This window comes from Ixodes scapularis, unplaced genomic scaffold (genome assembly GCF_016920785.2).
Source record: "Ixodes scapularis isolate PalLabHiFi unplaced genomic scaffold, ASM1692078v2 PGA_scaffold0__279_contigs__length_252992795, whole genome shotgun sequence".
Classification (NCBI taxonomy): Eukaryota; Metazoa; Arthropoda; class Arachnida; order Ixodida; family Ixodidae; genus Ixodes; species Ixodes scapularis.
In genome coordinates, this window is record NW_024609835.1 from 28384019 (window position 1) to 28397918 (window position 13900).

The window sequence follows — 13900 nt, forward strand, 5'->3', positions numbered from 1 at the left end:
TGACCCCGGGTTGTTAAGGTCACCATACCTATAGCTGTGAAACTCAACATCAAAAGCTTTATCTCTGGCGGCCTTCTCTGTAACGCCATGTTTTTAAAATAGACAACCGGAAACTTGTTCTTAAAGAAGTATTAAAAAAAAAGAAAACCTTTTCCAGAAGCTATTCTATAGTTGTTTGTTTACCTTATTTCATAACCGTTCTAAATAATATTCCTTTTTCGTTTTGCTCCGTTTTCACGTTCCTATGGCCTACGAGAAATCAGTCAGAACACAATGATGTTTTTTTTAGTTTTAGGATAACTGTTTTATTGCGCATTAAACACAAATTTTTACGTAAATAGCACATAAATATCACTTTACAATCACCAAGGAAGATAGTACTTAGCAGCAGGTAGCTTGACTTAAGTAAAAAGGCATATACATTTGTTTGTATCTTCTCTTCTAGTTTTGCAGTTAGCCCAGGACACTTAATTAAATTGTATTTCAAACAAACCAATGAAGAAAATAATATAACTGCATTATAGTAATTCTATTTTGTCGCTGAGACTCTGCGATTCCCAAGGATTGTGTTCCCCAAACGCCAATAATTCCGAATTACTGCTGAGGCTGGAACACTTCTTTTAGCCTCAATATTGGTCATATTGGTCAAATTCGCCAAATAGACAATCGATCAATGGTCGTTGACTAATTGTTGCTTAAAATTTAAAACCTGCCAATTATACAATCACGGCTGAGGGACAGAGCGATTACGTGACGCTTTTTCCAAGCAAGCTGGTTGACCAGCCGCGGTACATCATAAAGACAGACACAATGGGGATTTGAGAGCAAACAAAATAACCGATTAATTCACATGAGAACTCACAATAAATGGAACCCTGATGCGGTCGTTCAGTCAACACCTTCCTTGGTCGTTCAAACAAAAGGCTTGTCGTCTATAAACTTCGTAATCATGTCATACGCCGCCTCGGGTTGATCGTAGGGCAGGATGTGTCCTCCGTTTCGGACCAAGACCTCGGTAAAGTTGGCCACCTTTCTGACATAGCCGTAGACGTCGCCTCCTGGAGTCCTCCAGACCCGCCTGGGCACGTCCGCAAACGCACTCGCCCCGGACCAATTGACGGAAGCGAGGAAGTTTTCGGTGAAGGGGTACGGCACGATGACGTCCAGCTGGCCGCTGTACAGGAGAACCTTGTACCTCTCCAGTAGAGCGGTGAACCACGGCTTCGCAGACGCCATCTTATCTCCGTCAAAATTATCGTACACCACTGTGTTAAAGTCGGAGAAATTGACGCTTCCGACGTGGATCGCCTTGCGCACTCGGGTCGTCTGAAGAAATGAACTGTAATATCCTTGATCCGCGGGCGTCTTGGAGTACAGGTAATTATAGTAGTTGGTGAAGCCGGTAAAGTTTTCGTACATGCTCGGCTTGCCGTCGAAGACGGGTTCCTGCGCATCATTCGCGTCTAGATAGCGCCCTTGTTTGATTAAGTCGACGGCGGCATCTGTTTTCTGTCGAATGGCAGCTGCTTGGTTTCTGTCCACCAGGCTGATTCCGTAGAGGTAGTCCGCGTAATCCATCATTGTGACGGGGTCGACTACGCCATTGCCGATGGCGATTCCCTTGAGGTTGATCTTGACGCGCGGCTGGACGGCGGTGTCGATGACGTATCCAATAGCGGGGATGTATTTGCCTAAAAAAGATATTTCAGCGCGAGAAGAATAATAAATTAAACTAGTCAGCTTCTTCAAGAATGAGGAGCATAAACTCACCCAGTTTAGCTTTAAAATGTGCAATATCCTCAGGCCATGTCATTATTTTATTGGGCAATGTTAACAATAAAAACAACAACTGCAGTTCTTTTAAAATTATCAAAAAAGACAAAAAACACCAGCAACAACAACAAATTACATAAACTATTGCTCCGGAACAACTCGCGGTGACTATGCAGTCAAATGTGCATGAGAGCGTGCTTGAGCGCCGATCAAAGGTGTACACGCGCACGCCTCCTCTCTGCGAAAATGCCACAGAAAGTTGTCCCCGAGTAAGGAATTCGGAAATATTTTATTTACTTTCTTCGGATACAAATACTTCATCAACTCGCACTGTGCGTATGAAAGTACATCCTAACATTATTTGTTTTGTAACACAATAATCTATCTGTGTTACACTTGTCGCCCTCTAGTTCACAGTTTTTAAACATAGCCGTTCATACTACGTCACTAAACAGTAGGTATCGAGTTTTATCCTTCCACGTGATGTCTACGCAGTCTACCATTCTACAATGTGAATGATCACGTTCCCACACCGTTGGGTATTCTTGAGATACATCTATATGAGGCACAAAGCTGCTGACACGTATTTTTCCATTGTTTCGTTACATTTAGGACTACGCAAACTAATGGTCTCAATCTGCTTGCTGCGTAATGCAAGCCACGGTCAAGCGTCCCTTCATTTACGGACACAATCTTTCTTTGGGAGCAAGGAGGTCCTAGTAAGCCAATCAAAAGCTGTCTTGTGACATAAATTAAGATTTTTTTTTACATTCAAGGCTAATGATAAGAGTGACCTGTTTCCATGAAACACAGTTGTTTCCGCGCAGAGCGAGTCACTAATGTACCGGCGCGTAAAAAATTTAAATGTTTCTAGTTTTCTTTAAACACTGCTGCCCTGTGAATAGGCAGTGAAATATTTACACGTGAACTATTAAGCAGAAGATTGGTCGATCATAATCAGTAAACCCCTGTTTCTTCACCTTTCAATGGCTACAACTGACTACTGTTTCAGCACATAACCTTCGAAAAAAAATTCTCGATTAGAAACGACTGAATATACGAACCGGCGTAGGACTCTCCAGTGACGTAGAAGTCATTCTTGACGTACTCGGGAAAGAGTGTGAAGAACTGCTGCAATGCTTCTAACAGATCTCGGGCGACGTCGGTGTCGTTCCGAGTGTAGCCCTGGGGCTCCTGCGTGAAGCTGAAGCCCACACCCACGGGGTTGTCCACGTAGAGCATAGAATAGCGCCGCGCCCACGTAGTCTTTCGCAACTTCGGGACGCCACCCTTGGCTACATAGTACGGCCCGTGTTCCACAAACAGGCCTAACATGGAAGAGCTGCCGGGTCCACCTTGCAGCCACATGAGCACGGGAGCAGTCTCGGGGTTCTCCTGCGGAGCCGGTGGACAAGACCTCTCAAGAAAACATGTCATCGCAGCCCTTTCAAACCGTGGTCAAACCGCTCATACATTCACACAAAAGACAGTTTGCAGACAATGTCTGAGACGTGTCTCATCCTTGTATAACGATCCTTGCTGTCACACAGGGCATGCAAATGCTAGGGGCTTTTAGGGAACCGTTTTTGCACGTCCGATATGGCACGATGGCCCCTCCGGTACTAACTGTGCATATGCGAGCCTTCTGTGGTAGCGAACGCGCAGTGCGTAACGGAGGGCTGATCGTACCGTATGGGATGTGCAAAAACGATTCCCTAAAACTGTTTAAAGGACGCAGATGTATGAAGCGAACATGCTTCGAACATGCATGAGGCATGTCCGCAGACAATGCTCTCATCATGTCTGAAACGAACATCACGTATTTTGTATGTGTTTGATGGGACAGCGACTTAAAAAGAGTCATGAAACGATTTTTATCTTTCGCTAAATACTACATAGAATCACTTCATAAAATTATTAACTAAATATACGTGACTTCGTTTTTCTTTCTAGGCAATGGTAATCACCAAAGAAATTCGAGAAATATGAGCATCGTTCATCCCGTCAACTCAGAGCCAGAACAAGCGGCCACATGGCCTGGACCCATGTCGCCAACGTTAATCATAGCCACGCGCTGGGGTCGGCAAAGTAGAAAACGCGTGCTTGGGAGCTCCAGGCATTGTTAGAGTTTGGCTATTCTCATTACCGAGGTTGGACACAAGCCACTACCCGAGTGTTCGCCAAGGCATTGATTGTTATAGTTGTTATATGGGTAGGGCACGAGGAGGAAGCAAATATAATGCTGGAGAGGAGAGAAGGAAGCCTCTTCCTCCTCCTCAGCCTTCCTTTCCCTCGAAAACTTTTCGTAACCTGTAATTGGCTATACGAGCCGAAGTCTAATGCTCACGCAGTTTTTGCATTCAATTCATGAGCCGCGCTCGACTTTCGTCAGCTGGGTGGTTTCGATCTCACAATTACGTCATCAAGCTTTGCGAAGGCAATACTTAAATAAATAGTCCCCTTTTCTTATCGCAATTTCACCGCGACAAAGTAGCTTCTGAATCAGTGGTGGTCTGTGCGAGTATACTTGGGCCAGACTAGGACCAGTAGCCACTGCAAAGTCATGAAAATTCCAACCCGATATTGTTTCATCACCCCTTTAAAGGGACCATGAAACGAATTTTGGGTTGGGATGAAGGATTTTAAATTGGGACTTTACTAATCGCATATCGTTTAGTTGGCCAAAAGAAAGAGGTTAGAAAGTCAAAAGCCAGCTTTTCGGTACGAACATTTGAAAATATAGCGGACTATTTTGTACCTTCTTGCCTTCGAAAGCTCTCCGCCTTTTCACTATGATACATCCGCGGTTCCAAAAGCTCGTCACCGGCGCCAGACTGACGTCAACAGAGCCCAGCTCACGCATTGAACACGAGAACTGCGTCACTCGGACGTATGCGCTCGTCAACAATCAATCCGTCGACGAATATTTGGATTCGCGTTCGTGGCCAATGAGAGCCCTGACGGAACTTATTGTCACTGGGGAATGACAAGTTCTATGGTGTGCTTAAAAAGCACGGTGGAAGCTAGGAGTAATCGCACCGGTGCCGAAGGAATGTCACGACCACGTGATTTCACAATTCGCATTTGAGTTGAGCATTAAAGCTAAGGAGGAAGAAGTAGGAAAATCGTTTCATGACCCCTTTAATACCCCTGTTACACGGGCACATTTAACTGCAGTTACGCTAAGCCACAGATAGCGCACAATACTTGCGGACAACATTCTGCGGCTATGCATTCAAAGCTATGGGCGAACGTGCGCTCGAGCATCTTGAGCATCTATCGAAGCAGTGCGCCCGCGCTCTTCACTTCTTCTGATATAGCTGTCAGAGAGTATAGTGCGGTATCTGTGGTGCCGCGAAACAGCAGTTAAGTTGAGTTAACCGCGGTTAAGTGTGCCCGTGTAACAGGGGTATAAGTCGGGGCCACACTGCTCATACATCATACAAAAGACAGTCTGCAAACACGAGTCACAGCAATATCCGTAGTTCGAATTCTGCGTGCCAAGTTTCTTTTTGAACTCATGGCCATTCGGCATTCGAAGCACGGTTTTCGCGGTGATTCGCGTTCGAATCTGCATGCAGACGGCCTTTGTATGATGTATTCGTGGTGAGAAGCTCGTTAGGGGCGCTGCGGCGAGATGTTTTGGTGGCGCCCTCGTTCGGTTACCCTTCGTGACGTCATTACCTTGTGAACAACAAGTTCGATGGTGTTTGTAATAGGCATGGTGGAAGACTGAAACCATAGCGCTCTCAAAGCAACACTGCCAACACCGTCAAAATTGAAGTTCTTGCCTTCCTCTTATTTCCGTCGATAATAAATCCTTTGCTGACATCATAGTCAGCTTTCGGCCAATTGGGGTGGGCCGACCACAGCGGCGCTTTCAATCGCTCACGTCGCCAATGGGTAGTGCACCTGCTACCCACGCGTTTATGTTTTAATATTCATAATGCATAGAAGCTTGGCATTGCACTTGCTTGCACCAGCAGTGGAGGTTGAAGTATCCTTACTCTTGATTGTGGAAAAATTCCACCAGGTGGCCGATGCCCGAACTTCTCGTCGCGAATAAGCCGTGTGACCCCGGCTTACGGATTGACAGTCGGTTCTGGCAATTTTTGCGATTGCTTCGCAAACATCTGTAGTTATCACTTTCTCAATCACTATTCGTGTAATTCACGTTACTGACGTCAGGACAGATGTTGCTCTGCGTTTACTGACATGCGAGTCGCACTCAAAGCAGAGTAAAACTTCTATTAACAAATCACCAAGTTTCACGTCGAAGTCGGCAGAGAAACCTAAGAAAGAACCTCGTATAGAAGTCTCGAAAAAAGAGCCGATGTTTTATTAACAGCTTCTTTAAGGATGTTTTTTTCTCGCCATAAGAAGTCAACCTTTTTAGCAATGCCTATGACAGTAGACGAAGGAAGACGATCTTATTTTCCTCATGGCTGTTTCCAACCAGACGCCTTAGGTGGCGGCATCAGGTTCTTAATTTTTGTTCTCGGGCACGTAAATTATATAAAATCTTGATGAACAAAATGCGCCATCTTCGGCCACCTTTGTGCAAGCTCTTAGCGCAATGCCTTAAGAAACCCATTTATGCGGTCCCTTCAAAGTGCCGAGGATTCACTTCACTCACATTCGAACTTAGACCCCCGAATCTGTTTGCCTCTTACCATGGCAGGAAAGAACCAGAAGAAGATATTGCTGCCCGTATTCGGATTCACGGTCAGAAAGCCAGAGTAACTGGGCACGTCCTTCACGAAGCCCAGGTATCCCACGCGGCTCTGAGCCCTGGCCTTGTCCAGCTCCTTCTTGTCGATCAAAGGAGTCAGGAATAGGGGCTGGCCCGCGCCGAAGTAATCAGACACCAAGGTGCCCTGGCTGCGTGGAAAAAGTGTATATCATTTTAGAAGGAAGGAGTAGTTGTTGAATAGGGATATGTTGGTTTTGTCATGAAGAGGTCGATTTTATTGAGTGTGAGAGCACTGTACAGGATGCCCAGAATTGATGCCTCAGCGTATGCATTTCAATGGCGCGCGAAGTCGTGTTCAATAAAAATCGGGAAGATTGGACAGCTCTTTTTTTTTTCCTTTGAAGTTCAAGGTGGGTGGTTTCGCTGTAGATAATCTAGTTACGTGGGAAACATGAAACTGTCCACTTGGAGGTGCAAAGGTGTAAAAAAAGAAGTGCCTAGTGTAGTAAGTCAGATTTGCTGGCACGTCTTGTAAGCAATCGCATTCTTTACTACGTACTTTTTTTACATCTGAACACATTACCATTAGCGATAGTGCACTTCGGCGCCTCGCTGGCCAAAAATGGGCAACGACACATTGCCGTGAGCTGAAAGAGGTGTCACCTTGATCGCCATTTGTGTCTGCCAAGTGCGGACCTTCAGATACTGCATTAGACTCTGTGTGTATATTTTTGTGTCGGTAATCGAGCGAGTGCCTGTTTGTGAGACGTTTATGCACTGTGAAGTCGTAAGATACAAGAGCGGCCGCTGGCTACAAAGTCCCGATCCGCATCTTGGCATCATCCAACAAGCAGCACTTCGACGAATCATGTGCACTCGACTTAGAACAAACGCACTAGCGCCAGACCGTGTTGTATGTGTCCTTTTCTCGTCTGCGTTTTTTGTGCTTTTGGGTCCTCCAGATCCTAATGAGACAGACGTCATGATCCCTACTAAAAGGGTGCGCATGGATGAAACACCTGCAAAGGATGACGACGAGACGTCGTGCTACTACTCCCTTGACGCGAATGACGACAACGAGGATTCAACACCATTTACTCAAGTTACATAAAAAACATACCACCTGGCTTCCACATGAGCTTCAAGGCAACAGGATCCAGATTGCTTTAGCAAGAAAACCCAGACTCAATAGCAAAATATATTATTGCGGTGATGCAGAAAAAGATCATTTCACGTGAACTTCACAAGTCACCCAGTCCAGGAAGATTTCGGAGCTCCTGTGCAGTGCTTCAAGTGCCAAAGATACGGTCATGTTGCCAAATACTGCAAAGGACCACAACACCGCATGAACTGTGCAGGACAACATCGTAACAAGGACTGCACAAACTTCAATGCGTTAATTCTGGCAGGAATCATCCAGCAACTTCTTCTGGGTGTTCACTGAAGCAAGCCGTGTTCACAGCGTTCCGCTCCAACATGATGAATGGAAGAAATGTAACGCGCTATGCACCCCCACCAAATTCTGAAATTTTCCGAGTACCTGCTGAGGTTCCTCAGCCTCAGCAAGCAACTTCACAGCAGACCACCTGCTCCAGCGCACTAAAACGTTAGAAAAAAATGTCGACATCCCCGAGCCAGCTTAGGTGCGAGCAACGGTACCCTGCTGATAACGTCACTTTTGCTAGTTGTTTTCTCAGCCCTCGCGCTTTCCTACCCTCGGCACGCCGCAGCGGGCGGGTCTACGTCGAAATTTTAATTGGCTGTTACGACACTCCTACTAAAAATATCGAAAGAAAAATTAAGAGAATTTTTTAAGGTGCCTAAATTACAGCTTTTACTCTTCATATAAAACCAAGGGCCTCTTCAGCTTCCCTTTAAGGACCGTGGGAGGTGGCTTGCTGATATAGCGAATATTCATCGACTATACCCCCTGAATGATGGAAGTTCCCCATATCTTTATGGAATAAGTAGCAGCAGTTGCCTTGACTTTACGTTTGTGTAATCGAGTTTGGAGTCACATCCTAAGTGGTTCACAAATGTAGAAAAACGTCAAAGTTATTATATACCCGCTCTTACAATTATTCACAGATTTTTCAAGAAAAAAAAACATAACATAATCCAATGGGTGAATTGACCTTTCTGGAAACGCCAGCGCCACCAGTGAGCGCTCCAGGGCCCTATAGAAAATGTAAAGTTGTCGGGCCCTCTAGTCATGTCTAGCCTAGTCGAGGTTTGGCATGCTAGGTGGCGCACGCTACCACCCGAACCGCAGCACCATTCTCAATCCATTCATGCATCCAGGCGACCTAACAGTCTTCAAACTTTGTTAAAACAAACTGCGTTTTTTTAATTGGAGAATAAACTAAAATGTACAAACTAGGTCAACTAAATCTCATGGCAAAAAAAAAAAACACAAAAAAGCACGTTGGATACGTGCGTGATAGCTCGCACTTTTGGTGCATGGCCCACGAGCGATGACCCATGCACGATGGCCCATCCAAAACGTACTTGCCAACACTGCTTGTTTATTAATATTTTTTTATTTAAACACGTTGGGACAATAATTAATGTCTTTCGAACGATCTCTGGATGTGGGACACCTGCATATTCTGAGTCTTGGGAGGAAAGGCAATGCAAAGAGGTCACCTTTGCGTTGCCTTTTAACACGCGATTCTTCAAGTACAGCACAAACTACAAGAGCACCACATGAGCTTCAGAGCGGGTGCTGCATATTGTTGCCTCCTTTGAGCGAGGATGCAGTGTGCACACTTCCTCCTGTGGGAGAAAGTTCATACGTTGGGGAGAAGCAGGGACAAGTCCTTTCTTCAAATGCGTCAAGTCTCCTTAACGCATTTGAACCTACAAGTTTAACGTTGGAAAAATTTGCATATTCTACTTTTGACTTTTTTTTATCTTGTCATGAAGGACAGAAAGCACATATCCTTCCTTCAAAATGTTGTGATTCCGCCGCGTAATCGCGGGGCAAAAATTACAATATTTCCTGACCTGCAGCCGCGAGTGGCGGCCATGAGAACCACGCGGCATGACGTCAATGGGGGACTTCTAAAAGATAGGAAGTTGTGCAAATACCTGCTGGATAAAAGGTAATTTTTCTCCAAATATTGTCGTTCCAACATAAATATAAATACGTCAAAAGCCTGGTATTATCGTCAAAACTTTTATTATCCGGAGTTTTACTGGCACCATCAATCCGAGGTCAACAAAACCGTCAGCGGTATCTGCTACCGCGAACACACCCCAGAAGCGCGAGGGGGACGGGGCAGAGCCGGACGGGGATGGCTTGACCCGGACGAGACCTCCTTCCTTTCGCCATGTTGCGGTCGCGAGCGGGTGAGTTCTCGCTGCTCACTGATGGCTCTAGAGAAAGAGCTTCACCGGAACCCTGCGCGTCCCCCACTCACGTCACAGAGCACGGGACTCCGAAGACGGTGAAGGAGTTGAGAGATGCCAAAAACTCTCCTCTTTGTCTTTTTTTATGATAAAAACTAGGACATGCAGGCAAAAGCGTTTTTTTTTTGTTCGTTACTTCAGAATGGTCGAAACACCAACTCCCAAATTATTTAAGCAAAGCTCTGAAATCGTTGCACAGCTCCTTTAAGCTTCGGGACGCCAAGAAAGGCAAGTCGTTGGCGCTAATCCCACAGTTGCTCGGCCTCACTTGTGGCAATGGGGGGGGGGGGGGGGGCTAGTGAAAATTTGAGGGGGCTTCGGACTTTCGAAAACCACTACCCCCCTGCCAACGCCACACACTTTGTCCTTGTCTTGTCACGTTGTTTTAAACCAAAGTGCTCATTAATCAACTAACCAAAACCTACATTTTAGCATGCTTCTCCTTCTTTGCAAATATCAACTAATCTTCCAACATCGTATATTCTTTTTGTGCAGGAGTGTACGTTGATAAGGAAACCTACCTCTAAATTGGAAAGTAATTTGTAATTTGAGTAGAAGTTACTCGCGAAACTAATTAAAGTAAACTAAAAATTACCGAAATAAAAATCTAATTGAAACTAAACTTCTAAAAAAAGTTGTTAAACTACAGTAACTTGAGTAGAGTAGTTGAACTACGTACAAGTCTGGGATTGGCTAAGATAGCTCGTAGGGTTCGCTGCGTCCGGACGTGAGGTGATATGGAGTATAGCTGTGTTTGGAGATTTGTGCAGGTCCTTTGTTTTCTTGGGATTATTATCGTCAACACACATGTGCTATCGTGCACGTATATGTACACGATAGCGCGCAGCAAGTATGCGGACCAAATCAGGCGTGGAGATCATACGAGCAGCCTCCTTCGTTCGGGGGCGTTGGTTGGACCGGGCAGGACTACCACCTAAAAGGCAAGGCCTGGGGGTGAAGTCATCGTTTGTGGATCTCTGACGCGCCCCAAGTGGCAAACAAGCGAAAGCTCGACGAGAGTCACCGCAAGGGGGCAGACGCGTCCATATTGGCGCTGATATTGGCGTTGCTGCGTGCATTGTTCGTTGTGATTCGCTGTGAGACGCGCTGGCGGCACTGCTGACGCGAGCTAGGTGGCGCTACGTGGATGCACTAGTCAAAGCCGTATATTGGGAGAGTTTCGCCAATGGGCGAGTAAAGACCGCCGCCAGCGCCGAATATTTCCCCCGCGGTTAGAGCGTACACTAAAAGTGCGACACAGCGTCGACCAACCAGCAGACCTTGACGTCACAATATCGACACCGACATTTAAAGCGTGAAGTAGAAGCGTTCAATTTCGCAGTAGTAATGATCGCAACTACGCAGTTTGCTCTGGTTTGGAGCGCGCGTCCATTTATTGTATACCTTCGAATATAAACGTGACGAAAACCTCACATGCGCCAAGTTTTCAGTCACCAAGAGTTACACCTTTTTACACTAGCGACGCTAGAACGGCTTGAATTTGTCGAGTGGCATTTTTAGAGCTCACGACCACCGCTAGGGGTTGTTTCGCGGCCTACGGTTGGCCACGAGATGCTCACCTATTTAAACGGCCAAATTCTTCCAATGTACGGCTCTGGCACAAGTGACGACGTTTGGGTGGAAGAGCGCGAGGCTTACCTTATTGGCATCACACCCCTGGCACGGTACTTTCCATGCTTTCCCACGTGACTAGATTGGATGCCTCCAATGTGGCACCAATCTAGCCCTCGCCGGAGAATACGACACACCTCCATAAGTTTGATGACCACTATACCTTCCACTGTTAACAACCTCGGTATGTATATATTTTTCTGCTTGAAAACATTTGCATATTTTCTCACTGCGTGCGTAGTTATTTAGATGCGCCGAGAAAACAATAGGTCATATTCTTACCAGTTATCATCATCGTGCAAATCAAAGCCAACATATTCTATGTTATTTTTTCTTTTCTTTTTCACATCTTACAGTTGTGGACGAGACGCATGTGCATTTAACTGGATTTTCATGATACTGTTCGGTATACATTTGTGCATTCAATGGGTTGCTGTTTAGTTTTGGTTCAAAGAAGAAACAAAACACGTCTGCGAAATTTCGGAAAAGGATTTGTCAGCAAGGAGGTCGCAAGACTCGTCACTTAGCAGTGCATGAGTTAGGCCATCCAGGTCAGTGAACGGTCTTTATCTAAGACGCTGTGTGAAGGGTGCGTGCTAGATAGGCAGCACGTGATCCTATTTTAGATCTACGACTCCTAATTTGTCGGGACTATTCTTTCAGGCGAAACTATCAGTACGGGAACCCCAATATGGCGGAAATTTGATAACTGAGCTTGAGTACATTAGCGCTTTTTTTTTTTGCACATGATCTTATAAACCACATGAAAAAAAAAATATTTATGTTTCTATGACGTTCTGAAAGAGGAACTTTTATTCCTCTCGCCTAAATATTTTCAGCAGATATATCACGGAATGACGGGTTGTAGCGTTTTTCAACGCTACTCGGCAGGCCGTAAAAAAAATTAAAAAAAAAAGTTAAGAAATTTTTTTGATCATGTAAGAACTGCGCCGGACTCAGAAGGTTGTCATTCACCGGTAATTTACTGCGGTTTATATGCCTTAGTAGACAATGAAGATTTTCAAAAATTTCTTTACAAGTTTTGACCGCAAAGATAGCAAAAGAACTGTGTCTGTACTCACCCAGCAACGGCGTTTCTCCCGAGATCCGGCCATATTAGTGCAAAGCCAAGCAAAAACCACCAGAAGACGATCGTCCCTAACCCATGGAATCCTTCCTTAGTCATTCTCTATGATAAATGCACTAAAGGCCGTCGCCGAAAACCTTTAAGTTTGTAACCTTCACACTCTGAAGAATGTTTGGCTCTTAGCAACTTTTAAACGCCCCCGTTACTAATCAGGCTACTTCAGGAGGCGTAATAAGACGAGCCTTTAAAAACTCGATCGAATAAAAACAAGAAAACAGTTGTATAGCAATATGTTAGACACTGGCAGCCGTTCTGCTGCTATAGGCCCGGTAATTGTGAAAATGTGCCCATTAGATTAAACACACGGCCACTCACCTATTGTTTTAGGTTATCTGCACGCAGCTGTTAGATTTCCTCTTGTTAACTTGGAACAATCATCAAGCGACCTTTTCGCGCAGACATTGTGGCTGTGTACTAATTTCAGGATGACAGAAAAACGTTCCCATCGAGTGGCTTCATGTGTACCTAATAATGCAGCCACACAATTATTGGGGCAGGTGCGTGCACTGAAACACCAGCGCACGGGGCGAAATATCATCTTGCACAGCTCAAACAGACTGAAAATTTACGTAGAGTGTACATACAACGTAAAAGCCTTAGATAAGTGCCATCGTATCTCCTTTATCTTAAAATACATAGAGAGCAAATCGCTGCCGGCCGCGAATTTCTGGGGATAAAGCCTACAGTCGACGCACAAAAAACGTTCTGACCAAATATTGTCATCTAAGCGGAGATAACTGAAATGTTGTACCGTGCTGTAGAAATGATCGTGCGTCCCACTTTCCTGCAGAACACTCGGGGTGTCAAGAACTGCGATCTATCAAGGGAAGTCGAACGAAGTACTTGTTTTGATCATAAGATACACTTGGCGATGCGGCATTCAGAGTCATACTTGGGTAAATTACTTCGTCAAGGTAATCTAACTGCAATTAAAATGCATAAGCTCCGAAAGAAGTTAATTATGATTATGAATTGCCCTTTAAAAATTGTTACCTCTGGATCGCTTTTCTTAACAGCTATCCGACTTTCATTATTAAAATTTAATAGCAGTATTTAGCAATGAAATATGTCCTGTTCATTTCTTATCTTCGACGTTAATGATTCAGTATGCGGAATCTAACATTCTTACATAACCCCGAGTATTGTTAGTGTAACGTTTATCACGACCGCTCCGAGGAAATGTTTTAATAGAGTTTGGAAGCCATGAAAGTATCAAATGGAATGAAAGCCATGAAAGTATCAAT

At 45.0% G+C, this 13900-nt stretch overlaps 1 protein-coding gene across 1 annotated transcript; it reads right to left on the reverse strand.

The window, feature by feature from the left end:
- Window positions 1–312: 312 nt before the first annotated feature.
- On the reverse strand, window positions 313–11547 carry LOC8041698 (venom serine carboxypeptidase). The gene is made up of 4 exons (XM_040216064.1): window positions 11537–11547; window positions 6447–6654; window positions 2838–3168; window positions 313–1691 (listed from the first exon to the last, which is right to left on the reverse strand). The coding sequence occupies exons 1-4, from the start codon at window positions 11545–11547 to the stop codon at window positions 913–915; spliced, it is 1329 nt and encodes a 442-aa protein (XP_040071998.1). The 3' UTR covers window positions 313–912.
- Window positions 11548–13900: the final 2353 nt, after the last annotated feature.

What these genes read in the sequence shown, in the direction of transcription:
- LOC8041698 (XM_040216064.1), bottom strand. An exon ending in TCTGGTTCTTTCCTGCCATG is followed by an intron (nt 3,169 to 6,446) that starts GTAAGAGGCAAA and finishes CCGGCTCCGCAG; the next exon opens with GAGAACCCCGAGACTGCTCC. An exon ending in CACTGGAGAGTCCTACGCCG is followed by an intron (nt 1,692 to 2,837) that starts GTTCGTATATTC and finishes TATCTTTTTTAG; the next exon opens with GCAAATACATCCCCGCTATT.